The sequence below is a fragment of the Carassius auratus genome, chromosome 13 (assembly GCF_003368295.1).
Source record: "Carassius auratus strain Wakin chromosome 13, ASM336829v1, whole genome shotgun sequence".
NCBI lineage: Eukaryota > Metazoa > Chordata > Actinopteri > Cypriniformes > Cyprinidae > Carassius > Carassius auratus.
In genome coordinates, this window is record NC_039255.1 from 9,499,106 (window position 1) to 9,513,407 (window position 14,302).

The 14,302-nt window shown below is 37.1% G+C and overlaps 1 protein-coding gene across 1 annotated transcript; it reads right to left on the reverse strand.

Annotated features, from left to right (window-relative positions):
- Positions 1-341: 341 nt before the first annotated feature.
- LOC113112561 (RRP12-like protein) lies at positions 342-10,694 on the reverse strand. Its single transcript, XM_026278249.1, has 34 exons — positions 10,470-10,694; positions 10,010-10,215; positions 8,855-8,938; positions 8,660-8,736; positions 8,453-8,558; positions 7,690-7,806; positions 7,355-7,493; positions 6,813-6,940; positions 6,616-6,714; positions 6,415-6,506; positions 6,239-6,350; positions 6,049-6,149; positions 5,846-5,960; positions 5,619-5,761; positions 5,402-5,523; positions 5,198-5,262; positions 4,803-4,965; positions 4,502-4,656; positions 4,306-4,373; positions 3,995-4,088; positions 3,759-3,917; positions 3,583-3,663; positions 3,398-3,503; positions 3,186-3,293; positions 2,644-2,801; positions 2,450-2,538; positions 2,184-2,342; positions 1,882-2,045; positions 1,676-1,780; positions 1,559-1,602; positions 1,384-1,459; positions 973-1,040; positions 802-884; positions 342-720 (listed from the first exon to the last, which is right to left on the reverse strand). The coding sequence occupies exons 1-34, from the start codon at positions 10,606-10,608 to the stop codon at positions 621-623; spliced, it is 3,825 nt and encodes a 1,274-aa protein (XP_026134034.1). The 5' UTR covers positions 10,609-10,694; the 3' UTR covers positions 342-620.
- Between the last annotated feature and the right edge of the window lie 3,608 nt (positions 10,695-14,302).

Genomic DNA, 14,302 nt, shown 5'->3' on the forward strand with positions numbered 1-14,302 from the left:
TGAGCTTATTGAGTAAGAGGACACGTCTGACCTCCAGCAGACCTCATTCACACACACACACACACACACACACAAACACACAGATGGGATCTACATTTACACCACCAAAATCATCTGCTGAAAAACCGTAGCAAATAATATCAACATCACTCTGTACCATTTATGATTTAAAAGACTTTTGATGGGCACATGGGAACTATGTTTTTATTACTTTAATAAAGTAACTTATAAATAATTCTAGGTATGCTTTAAGAAAGCAATACCGTTCAACTGTAGAAACATGAAACAGTGTTTTTGGGGTTCAGCACATGAATAACAGAAGAGCAAAAAGCATACATGAATATGGGATTTGTTGTTTTTATTGGGATTTCTGTACAGTCTGTACATTTCTGTCCAACATTGTAAGTCCATAAATACATTTAGCACAAAGCTACTGTCATATTATGTTCTTTAATCCAACCACAGCAAACACCAACTAGGACTTCATCTTCTGAAGAAATGCTTCGACAGGAAGTTCCCAAAGCATTTGTACAGGAAAACAAGAAGTCTCTAGCTTTAATTTGATCATGCTATGGGAAACGGGGGCAGATCTAGGAAGACCATAACTCTTGTAACACACTTTAGGCTTTCCTCTTCTTCAGTATTTTTGATCCAGAAAGTGCTCCTTTCTTGGCCCCTCTAACCATGCCCTTGAACTGGCCTTGCAGTTTGGCCTTTTTCCTGTTAAAGTTAAAAGTAACGACTGATCAGCTTCACCACTCATATTTGAAGACACGTGTAAAGACAGACTTTGTTCCTTACCTGTGGTTGAGCTGGGCCTTCTTCAGTGGTATATAAGCATACGGGTCACACTTGCCTGTCTTCTTAACATCACCTTTTCCTTTCTGCAACAAACAGATGTTTAGCAGAGGTTCTTCAGATGCTCATTTTATATGTTAGTTATTTAAAAGAAATCGACTTTTCCCTTCTAACCTTAGATTTATACTCGGTCCCAAGCTCCGGTCTTCTATCCAGAGGCCTATGGATTCCAATCCCACCAGCTGAGGAGTTCAATACATACAAATGTTAAAATGTCGGGAAAACATTACTTTTAATGCTAAGAGAAAGAATCACAATGTGTCATGGTACTAAAATCCATTCCTGGACATGGTACAACAGTAATAGCTTTATTATTCTTTTTTTAACACAATTACTATGGTAATTTCACTACATTTTTTAAGTATCTAGGAATGCAATGGTGTCTGAATATAGTTAACATTATATAATGATACAAGCAAGTGCAAGAAACATGTCTAATTAGGAGTCAATGTATGTGATTTTCCACATCCACACATGATATCACTTATTTGTAAAGGAAAGTTATTATGGCACTTTTGAACCTACCTTTATATTTCATCGTAGGCTCCACATCCATATCGTCATATAGTTCGTCACGCATTTTCCTCTTTGGATTCTTCTTCTGTTCAACAGGGAAAAGGAGAAATTAATATTACACACTGCAAACCCTTTATTATACTTCTCAATTCCTCTGACAAATCTGAAATACATAAATTCTTACAGTTTTGACTCCAGCCTCTTCAAGTACATCATCCATTTCAGCATCTGTAGAGAGACACAGATATGATTATACTGTGGTTTATTACAATTATAAAAAACAAAGCTGATTATGTTCCACCTTTTGTTTTATCCTTCTGATCGTCTTTGATGATCAGTCTTCCATCGGATTTCACCTTGAATCCATGCTCTGCTTTCCTGGCCTTCTTTAGATTAGGGTTGGTGGCTACATGGATACATTGTGAAATGCATTCACAGTTATATTAATGTACTTGATCAACTGAAGGTCTAACTGAATCTAACTGGACATATGTAATGAGCTCTTACCCAAAACTCTCTGCGCTGCTTTTGAATCAAGGAAGTTGAGTGGTTCATCAGATATGCCTTCCTTTAACCAGGCCTGGCCCTTTCTCACTGGCTTCTTCTGACCCTTTTTAGGCTTCTCATCTTCATCGGAGTCAGAGTCTGTCTCGGCCAGAATGTCCTCAATACTACAGAAAGAAAAATAAAAGCAAAACATCTACTCATTTCTGAAGTAATTCCTGGTCAGCACAGTCAACGAAGCTTTGAAAATATTTCTGACGTACACCACATTAAAAGTCATAAAACATGCTTTGAAAGTGCTGTACCTCTCTCCTTTCACTTTAGGGGTCTCATCCTCAGTGTCTGAGCCATCCTCTTCTGTCTTGCTCACGAGTTTGCGTCTCTTATTTCTGGCCTCTGTTTTACGGATGTTCACTATGACCTTGTGTTGATCAGCCGGCAACATGCTTTTGACCAGCTCCAACCTGAACAAATTTTACATTACAACCATACAAAGATATGGAAAGGAAAATATGCATTAATAAACAAAAGGACTGTGTGGTCATGTTTGGCTTTTAGCTGTTAGGCTTACCCAAATTTCTTAATCAGCTTGGTGTAAATGCTCTTAAGTTTCCCTCTAAAATGTCTTCGCATATCATTCATATTGCTGATGCCCTTCATCTGCAAGATGACAGGGTAAAAACATAACACGGTCATTTTAATGTACACCTCTCAGACAGTTTTAAATGTTCAAATATGAACTTGAAAACATTCTTCTTCACTTACAATAACCGTAATATGGCTGGCTAAAACCTTGACATCAAGACAAAAGAGCAAGACTTTTAGGAATCCCAGAGAGGCTTTGAGGACGTCTCGTGTCCTGCTCGAAAGCAGAAGACACACATTTTGCAGCAGCAGCTCCAGTGATGACACGTCTATGGTATCTGTCCATAAAAAAACAGACAATATTTTTGCTTTACAATCAAAAATGACGAACATTTAATGCTTGCCCACAAAATAATGACATAATAAAAAATAAAAAAAGTTTTCCCACACTATTTTTCATGCAAGAATGGATATTTATAACTTAAATGTGCAAGGCTTCCTGTGACATGCATGCTACACTGCTTTATATATAAAAAAAAAAAAGACATTTCCTGCCATTCTACTTCTAAGAAATCAATCATAAACACATTGGTTTGTATGCGAACAGTTATTCTTCCAGTTATTTACCTATAGCAGCAAATGAATTGGAAGTATTGCACATTCAAAGAAAATCGCTTAATTTTATCTTGCAAAATAAAGTGGGCAGCAGAAGTCACTCTTACCTTTGTAATGGAACACTAGTCTTGTTAAAGCAAGAACTGTACAGATGACCATCGTTACAGAGCCAGTTAGTCCAATGTACACATGGCCTAAATACTCATTTATGGCATCTGAAAACACATGATTAAAATAAATGATTTCAGCTCATTACTCAGCAAGATACATCTTAATACAAATAAATTAATTAAAAAAAATAATAATAATTTCTTCTCACCTTTTGTGTTCCCACAAAACCTTACAAATGCATTTCCGATCTCAACTAGAAGAGAGTAGGCATTTTTGCGGGCACCAATAGACATTTCCTTAGTGCAAAGAATGACCTAAACACAGTAAAATCACCTAATATTAAATAAAGAATCTTAAACTCTGATTTAAGATTGTGCTTTATGCCAAACAAACCTCAGGAAGCAGAGCTGTAATAAAACCACGGTGTTCTTCATTCAGCTGCTTCACTATGTGAATTAGACACTTGAGTCTAGGCTGAAAAGTGTCAAAAGAACACCTCATGTTATTCCAATATACATCCTCTGTGTAAACAGGATTACAGTGTGCTGTTTTTCACAGATCTCTCTCACCCGTTTGGAAGAGGAGGCAGCTGTTGTCAGGCTGTCCATTAACATTGCTTTCAGCTGCTCAAGGTTCTGCAGAACAAAAGCCTTACAAGACGCACTCTCTCCTCCACAAATTTCCTCAAGCACACGGTAAGCTTTCTTCTGGATGCTAGCATCCTTGCTCTACTTAGACAGACAAACATCACATGAAGTACACTCATCACACATATGTTTAAAAATAGTAACAGGAAGATTCTCACCTCAACAAAAGGTTTAATCAAACTGAATGTCTGGGTCATTGATGCTTCATCTACAAACGGAGCCATTGCAACAATCAAGTCGATAACTGCAAGCCTACAAAATAAGAGCCAATTATTATCCAAAACATGATTTGAACTTCAGTTAAGGTGTCATTACACTAATAATAAAAAAACAAATTAGGCTTATAGTTCAGCCACAAAAATATGTTCTCAAATTATGCATTTTTCAGGGCTCTATGTAGGTCTCAAAGATCTGTTGAACATACCAAGAGCCTTGTAAATAAGACAATACAGGTGTGATGCTGTATTACCGTGTGAACTCAGAGTTGTCTGCACTGTTGAGTCTCTTTGATGCTTTCTGCAGAAACGTGCACACCATCTGAAACAATGGAACAAATGTTTAGAACCGACACAAACGTATGCAAACTGCAAGACATCTTGGAGAGATTGCAATGATGTCATCCTTGCTATGATGTAATTAATTTGTTAATATGGTCAGTTAATAACCTCCTGTTCTGTAATGCTCAGGTAGACTCTGATTGTGTCTAGGACAGCCATTCTAGCAGACACCATCTCTCCAGGATCTGGCTGCTCACTGTAGACATTAAACAGGATGGGAAGGAAGTTCTTGGAAAATCGTTTTAATTCGGCCTTTGCCTCCTCTGCAGATGACCCAGAATTAAAAAAAATGCATTTAATATACAATCATATATCTCAATGAGCAGTCTTCAGTGCCACAGCAATAAAAACTAAACAAAAAAACAATGTAATTCAGTTTTTGAGTGATGGATTTAACAACCCAGCAGACCTGTTTCACAGCTCTTGTTGATAAGAGTCCGTAAAGCCTGGCAGATGCACAGACGGAGGTCAGGCCGATCATTCAGGGCCATACCCAGAGACCGAGCAATGCCCTTAAACGAGGCCAACAGGTCAGTGGGTTTAGTACAGAATCCAGGTAGCATGGTCCAAATCTGGAAAAACAAATTATATATTCAGAACACTGGAAAAAAGTCAAATGGATTATTCATTCCACACAATGACAATCCAAATGTTTGTATATACAGTACGTAGCAAGGTTCAGTGTGAGAAAATAGTATATACAGTATTCAAGAGCAATAAAAATACATTTCTGTGAGAAACTGCAGTCACTGCATAGATAGTAAGTCAAAATGATCTACCAATGTGTCAAAATACTTAGCGTGCCTGCATCTGTAGAGTCTGGTAGACTTTTGCCATCAGTTTCTGTCCTGACTGCTCCAGTTCATCACCTGAAACATCAGAGATCGACATATGCACATGGATACACAAACATGTAACTTAATTTAATACAGTAATACTTACAACAAGCGACATTTCAAATAAACTGCAACGTAAACCACTGTGTGAGTATCTGTGACTGATAAAAACCTGTCTGTTTAAGTCTGTTTGCCAAAGGGACAAAGTATGAGGTGAAGTAAGCCAGCTGAGCATTTTTCACATGATCTCTTATGACCGGGATCAGCCAGCTACGTGGGAACTCCAGGTCATCGCTGCAAACAAGCAAACATTTCACAGCATTAATAAACTAATTTTTAATTCAAAAGATTACGTCTCTACATTGAGATATGCAAGCAAAGTAACTCACTCTGTTCCAGTGATGAGGAGGGGCACAGCTTTCAGGACCACCTCTGGACCCATGCCCTCCACCGCACTGCCCACAGCCAGATCCAGCTCCCCTGAGAAGGGGAACCGAGGGGTGGCCCGCAGGTCACCGAGAGACTGCAGACTCTGAGGATCACATACACACATCTGAGTATACTATCAATTACATTGAAACACACAAACTACAGAAAAAACTGTATTTCAGTCCACCTTTATCATAATAGGATGAGCCTGTCTTCCTGCAGCTCTGTAGAAACAGCCTAGGATCTGCAGCACAAACGGCCAAGAGGAATGAAAACGATAGGACAACCCCTCCTCCACGACACTGAAAGAGACAAAAGGTCAGACTTTAGAAAAACCGTGCTTCTAGAAAGAGATGACATTATAAGAGATGAATGTCACAAGCAGCTCACCGAAACATCTTTAGGATGCAAGCCCCATTTCCAGCTGATGTGCCTGGTAAAACAGGACCGATCTCAGCTATATGCGGAGCCACACACTCATTTAACAAAATCTGGATGGAAAAGGGGAAAATAACTCTTTAAAACACACATAACAGTAATAAATTAATTTCTAATGAATAACAATAAACACTGCTGATACCTTCAGAGTCTGAGTGGCAGCAGAAACTACTTGTGTGTGTGGGGACAGAAGACATGACATGGTGACAGAGAAGAGGCGAGGAAGATGACCGATACTCAGAGAGCTCTGTAAACTAGAGGCCAAAAATTAGACCAAGATTCATCAAAACAATAGACTAAGTACTGAAAAAGGCCTACCTGGAAAGATGAACATGGGCTTTTTCCATTACAGCAAGCCATGCAAGTAAAGGCTGCAGATCGCTCTCACTTGGAACATAGTCATATAAAGCCTGGAAGTAAGGGGTTGAAACATGTATCAATCCACACATTAGGAAATGAAAATGCAGAATCACATAATTCTGAGATCATGTGCATGTGTTTATCGATTATAACACTCACGGTGATGATCTGAGCATTCAGTTCTGCAGACATACTGGCAGGACTTGGCTTGCTACTGAAGAGCTTGTGGAAAGCCTGCATTGCATTTGCCGTCACCAGCTTCAGAGAAACAGAGGCAGGTGTTATGAGCTGATAAGGTAACAAAAACTGATTTATCAATTTGAAATGAAAATGTATCCATTAAACTGGTCTCTCACCACATGGCTCAGGGTCATCACACGAAGAAGGGTCTCACAGCAAGATTTGACAGAACTCGGAGGAAAAGCAGACAGCACGTCTTTTAGAAGACCAAGCACGTGGAGAGTGGTAGTGTCTTCTTTGCTGCCTTGAGTTGGATAGAAAGACAGTCACTCAATCAATAAGTAGAAAATTATTTTTATTCTATGAAATTAAAGAGAAAAAAAAAGTAAGTTGCTAGGGGACCATTTTTTGCTACAAAACGGTCAAGAAAATAACTTCATGCAGTTTGATTTAAAAATTTGAATTGTATATTTTATCTAAAACTAAATGCCTTTGAAAAATACAATTATTAGTTTACACACTTAAAAAAAGATCAAGGAATTATGCATCTGTCCTTTACTTGGGTTCTTCACAGAAATGCACTGTTGCTGATTTTCCTAATTTTATATTTAAATTACTTAGTAGAAGCCTCAGATGCTGGATGATTTCACCTGTTATCACAAGCAGGTGTTATTGTCCGTTTTGAGCATCTCGACAGTAAGAACATGAGTTTACTGACCTCCTGACTGCTCCAATTCTTTGCAGCAGAATTTGGCTGTGGCGGCTGCTGCTGGGTGATGGACCGGGGCATTATCGGACAACACAAAGTCACTGTAGCCAAGGACCGAGCAAACACCCTGCTGTGCTGCTTTTCGCACCTGCAGCACATGGACAAACATCATTCAAAACATATAAAAAAAAATTCAGATTTAGTCACTGACTATGAGAGCACAAAAATAGGGTTACTGTTGTGTATTACTTTAACAATAAGTGATGGATAGTATGATTAAAATCTTAAATGGCATGAAATGAATCTTTTTATAAACAGTACCATTCCAACTCAAACAGACAGACCTTTGGTTTGGAGTGCACTGTAAAGCTCAAAAGGCCATGGTACATCTGCAGAGTTGAAGGGTAACTCCAGACTGACAGATCCTGTTTACGCAGCAAAGTCGCTAGACAGGATATGATCTGCAAAAGAATTTAGACGTGACCAAATTAGAGTATAAAAGTGTAAAATAATAAGCAGAAACACAATACAAACATCCTCCTCACATCACAATCTCATTACATACATTTTCCCTCTGGTGATCTTCAGTCATTTTAGAATTATTTTTATCTTTTTTTTTTTTTTAACAGTGACTTGTGTGGCACTTGCTATATGAACAAAATAAATCATGGACATTAGAAAAAGCTAAATGCTCTTTTAAAATAAGTCACAATTACAATCTCTGTAGTCAAAAGCGATTGCTACAGGAAATTAATACGAATAAGAAAAACACAATATATAGCATTATTTTGGTGCAATTTACAAATCAGCCATGAAGTATTCTTTGATAATCTACCTACCATGCATTAGATTTTAAATACCTTTGACTTATTAACAAGAATACTGTATAAATCAAAAATTAAATGCTTTCCTAAAATATGCATGATTTTATCTAGGAATAAATTTAGAGGTGTATACTGTCAAGTACCATGAAATCCTCTCAAAATAAAACATTATATTATTATAACAAAATATAGTTCATTCATTTCATTAAAAGAAAAGAAAAAGCTTCTGCCGATGATCAAAGTGTTCAATATGATTATGGTTATGATTTAAGAGTGTACAAACCAATCGCAGGCAGGACAAAGAGTCAGAATAGGCTTGGTTTGTCATGACATCCATGAAGGCCTTGGCCGTGTCTGAGAACTTTTTCTTAAGCACTGCAGCAGGCACCCTTTAGAAGATAAGAACATGTACTTATTCAGATCAACAGCTGCCGCAGAAATTAACATCTTACTATGCAGCTGTTTATTTGTCTCCTGACACATAACTCACCTTTTCATGACCAGGTCTAGGAGGTAGGCAACGGCTGCCAGAGATTCGCTGCTATCTACAGCTTCAAGTGTTGCCATCTTCCGATTGAAAAATGCAAAACGGAAAGATTGATCCACATAAAGCATAGACTTTAAAGCATTTCGACACAGTCAAATAGTCATGAAACCAACTGATTTCAGGGTGCCTTTAATTTACCAAGGCTGCAAAGTACTCTGTCTCTGTCTCTTTTCCTCCCTGAGAGCGAATGACTTCAGTTACAGCTGCCAATACAGCACAGATCTGTAGAAAAAAGAAGGCCATCTGGTTTCAACTTAAAGGAATAACTCATCCAAAAATGTTAATTTGCTCAAAAAAAAAAAAAAAAAGTCCTCTCCCTCAGGCAATCCAAAATGTAGATTATTTTTTCTTCATTTGAACAGATTTGGAGAATTTTAGCAAAAAAACATAACAATAAGTAACCCACACAACATCAGTTTATCATTTAAAATCTTGTGAAATAAAGTGTTTGCAATAAACAAATGCATCAAGATGTTTTTAACTTATATTGTAGCTACATGCTAAAATAATAGTACTTTAACCATAATATTGCTTCTCCAGTAAAAAAAAAAAAAAAAAGATGTTTTGCATGTATCATGAGGGAAATATGCACAGATTTAGCACCATTTACAAGCAAAAACGGTCCAAAACTGTTCAGAACTAATAAGTCAATTGATTTTGATGTGAGAGAACAACAGATGAACTTGTTCACTGGAGGAAGCAATATTATTGATTGGCATTTTGGCCATAAGTGATGGTTTTTAACTTTTTCTATCAGATGGACTGGAGTCGTGTGGATTACTTGAAGATTATTGTGTTGATTTTTTATCAGTTCAATTCAATTCAATTCAAGTTTATTGGTATAGCACTTTTACAATACAAATCGTTACAAAGCAACTTTACAGAAAATTATGTTTATACAATATTTAGAAGTAGCTTATGGTGGTGACTGTCAGTTTGTGCATGTTTGACAGGATTTTTTGAAAAAATTAATACAAGACGTAGTAAGCCAGACGATGAACATTATTAATATTATTAATTAATAATTATTATATGATGCAGTCACACTTGTAGCAATATTTGTTATTTCTGTTTGTTCAGCTGTTTTTATCAGCTGAACTCTAATTCTTACGGCACCCATTCACTGCAGAGGACCCACTGTGAGCAAGTGATGTAAAGCTACATTTCTCGGTTTTCCAAAGAACAAAACCTCATCGACATCTAAGATGTCCTGAGGGAAAGTACATTCAGTAAAATTTAATTTTTGGTTTACCTCTCCTTAATGACTCTCTAACCATAAAACTGAATGCAAACCTCTTTATGTGACGCGGAGTTCGACTCCCAGTAGCGCTTTACTTTTCTAAAAGTGAGGTTGGAGCAGTCCGACAGTCCACTTAGACAAGTCCCTGAGGTTTTCTCTGTCAGGGCTTGATCCTCCATGGCATCACTGCTTTTCTGCAGAGATCCTGCCTGAAGCTCATTGTGGAGTTTCAAAGCATCTACTGTCAGATCTCTTTTTTCTGTTTAAATAGACAGATGTTTGATGAATCTCACATTCAGATCATCACAACACAATGTTATGTCATGAATACAGTCAAAACAAGGGCAGTCAACCTGTCAGAAATAAAAAAAACGACCTATGATTTAAAGTACTTTACAAGAAACCCGAAATTAAATTAGCCATCGCCCACCAAAGTAACCAAGAATAACTTTTTAACTTGTTTACGAAGTTCGACCAGCTACCCATGTGTTGTCAGACAGCCCAGAGTCTTACCCGAGGGACGGCTGAAATTTCGGCTTCTCGCTGCCTTTCGATAGCGACTTGTCTCCGGATTGCTGTCGCTACTGTGACCTTTCTTCCATCGCTTGATTTTCTGGGCTGTTCCGGATCGAACTTTTCCGGACTTCACCATTTTAGCAGCTGGAAATCCTTACAGCGCTGCAGTCACGTTGGTCTCTCCAGTGTGTCGCGCTTGGCCTTGCGTCATCAGCGGGCGTCTTCGTCGTTTTCTTCAGTGGATTTATTAGAATGAACATAATATGTGCCTACCACCATCTACCGTGCGAGTATGGAAATAAATTGTATAAAAATAAACCCATGTGCTGATTTTCTATCCTTAGATCCTACGTTTAAAATCAAACTGTTACTTATTGATCTCATAACAGTTTTACATTTACATTTAGCAGATGCTTTTATCCAAAGCGACTTACAAATTAGGACAATGGAAGCAATCAAAAACAACAAAAGAGCAATAATATATAAGTGCTATAACAAGTCTCAGTTAGCTTAAACACAGTACACATAACAAGGCTTTTAAATAATATAATAAATAAAAAGAAAACAGAATAGAAAAAGAAGTCTGTGATAAACAGAAAAGTCAAAAGTGCAGCATTATATTTTTACATATAATGTATTTTTAATAAATTTTTGCTGAATTAAATGTATTAATTCCTTTAAAGCAAATCGAATTATAATGATATAATTTTGTAATGACATAAGCATTTTCACTAGATCCGTATATTAAAATGCTGTTTAAATGTTTACCACGAGGCAGTGTGATGCTGGCTCCATCTACAATAGCCTGTGCCAGCTCATGGTCATTACATTCAATCACTACAGCTGCAGCTTTTAGCGCGTCCCAGATCTGTTTACAGCCATCGAAAGCTGGAGCCGTGTCCCAGAATTCATCTCTTTTACTGCGCAGCTGGCCCTCTGTCATAGGATATTCACTTTTCCACTTGGGCTTATCTTTCTTCAGGGGCTCATTGCGTCCTATCCAAGAAAAATACATAAAGGTAGAAATGTAACCTGAACAATGTCCTTGTCATTTAGAGATGCACTAAGTGGTCGGACTGATGTAGCCGGGTGACATTTGTAAAAATCCTGTTTCACAAAAAGGGTTCTGATATCTTGTTAAAGAACTAGATCAAATGTAATAATCCAGTAAAAATCAGCATCTAAACCACAACCTTAGTCCCAACAGTCAAGCCAGCTCAGCGTCAACTATAAAGATGAAGAGCTCATGTAGGACAAAGGGAAATCCCTTTGAAGGCTATTGGTTCAGACCAGCAGTGGCTGAATCATTTGTATACAAACAAAACGTCACAGAATCACAGCACAAATTTAAAAAGAAACATATACTTAATTTCAATTGTAATAAACCTGCTTTCGAGTCAAAGCAGAGGTCACTTGTGACAGACTGGGGAAAAAAGCAAAACAAAAACAAATTATTTATAGTGTCTGAGATTAAAGCCTTAATCGGGATTTAGTGGCCTCTTTCCCATCATGCATCACTACTAGTCAGATAAGAGTTTACAACAGCAGAACGCCACAAAACAAACACAAACTATCATTCAGCACTTTAAATTTGAAAAAGTAAACATATCAAACCATTTATCCTTAATTACTAAACTTTTCACTGTGCATTCTTCTGATAAACAAAGACCATAAAAATGTATGCTGGCATATACAGTCCAAGTCCATGATGTACTGTAATAACCAGCATGTTTCACACACATTTAAAGTAATACTGGAATTCCACACTCACAGAAATCAAACTAACTCTGTAAGTCAACACAGCCAGTCCATCTTACATCTTACAGACTTACAAATTCTTTTCAATTACTAAATGCAGGAGATTAAAATGCTCATTTAATTAGGCTTCCCATGGTAGGATAAATCAGAACAGGGAACTTTGGTGTGACAGAACAGGTATGAAATGGTTTTAAACAAAATAGTATCAGCTGAGTGACCAAAAAATCTGCCAAACTTTTTTTTAGATTTAGGGTCTTGTACTAAAAAATAAGTAGGTTACTGTATATCAACAACCTCAGCAGTTCTAGTAGTATCTCTAAACAATCTTATCTTGCACACTGCTAGAACTGTGTGTTGTAAGCTACTTACTTTTCAGCACAACTGTTATCGTTGGTTGATAGTCTCTCAAGTTTGCAACTCCCATGGTCTGACCGGTGACTTATTCCTTTAATCAGTGAAAATTTACTGTATAGTCACTATTACGACTTTTTGCAGGGGTTTGAGGGACAGACCAATTCCACATGCATGGTGCTACAAGATGTCCATTCACAGAAATACTCTGACTCTCAGCTAGTAGCTTAGTCCAGTTTCTTGCTAAATGTACACGGCCATCATCTGTTTTCTAAACCTAAAAATAACAACGGAACAAATATGAATCAAAGTAGATGATCAAGAGAATATCATCAAGAAATAATCCTTGCCTTTACAATCCCTCACCTGAGTTTGGATGTATGAGTACTTTTCACAACAAACTTAATCCAGCTGGCTCTATTTTAGACCAGGACAAAGAGTTAGTAATAAACTGTAAAGCCTAGGATTGTCCAGAGCAGGTGCAACCTAGCGATTCCATTATGTTTCCACAGTGTAGGTTCTGTCCTTGTAAAAAAAATAAAAAAAAATAAAAAAATAAATCCCACTACCTGCCCACTTTGAAATAGTGCCTAGAGGTTTTTAATATGATTTTGGTGATATAAGGCAGGGGTTTTCAAAACTGGTTCCAGGCAGGGATCCCCAAGGGGTCACAAGGGAGTGCATGGAAATGTTTAGATAAATAGATAAATAAATTAGTAAATAAATAAATAATTTAACAAAACAGTACTAAAAAATTTTATTAAATAGAAACAAATAATAATTTAGGCACATTAATATTAATTTATAATACAAGAAAATATGGATTCCTTTTGAGTTTTAGAATCTAGTTTTAGGGGATTTAGGTCTCTTGCACAATAATTCATATTTGGGGGTCCATGGCATTTCAAATAATAGAAAACCTCATACTAAAATAGAAAAGTAACCCAGATTTTATCCTTTTTACAGTGATACGACCTCTAAAATATCAGAATGTAGCAGAATTTTCTCATTCAAGGAACACCATTTGTAACAGGATTCCTTGACAGACCAAGTTTTACCTCCTCATTTGGTGATGTATCTGGATGCATTCCTGGAGGTCAAGTGAGACCTTTTACGTATCATTTCAAAACAACTTCCCATCACTCAAAACCAGGACCAAGCCCCTGATGCATGGATGCCTGAATGAATGCATTACTACATGATCCAAAATGTAAAAAGTTCCAGTCAATGACGTTAACAAATTATATTTTGTTTTTGCAGAAGAAAGAGTGTGTCTACTTCACTTTTAATTGAGGTTATCAAATGCACAAACCCGTTGTATTCCGCCGAATCTGCGGTCATTCCAGCCTCTGCATTGAAAAACTGGGGTGGTGGACTGTCAGTCGGAATTTAAACTGGTTTGTGGAAACAGGGAATTTTCTTTTGATAGCTATTCAAATACAAAAGTGGTCATAAATGAGATTTTTGAGGGCATTTATTTTGTAATGCAACATCAGATTTTCCTGAAAATGGCGGAGTGACACTCTGGGATAGTGGACTATTAATCCACTATTAACAAAAATAAAAACATTAAATGGTGAAATGATGGTACACTGCCATCTAAAGGCAGTAATATATTTAATGCACAGTGATGTATTTATAAATGTAAAAAAAATACAAACAAAAGAAATAAATTGTGTGATGATGAAACAAGAAATGCTGTAAAAAACATTAATCAATAA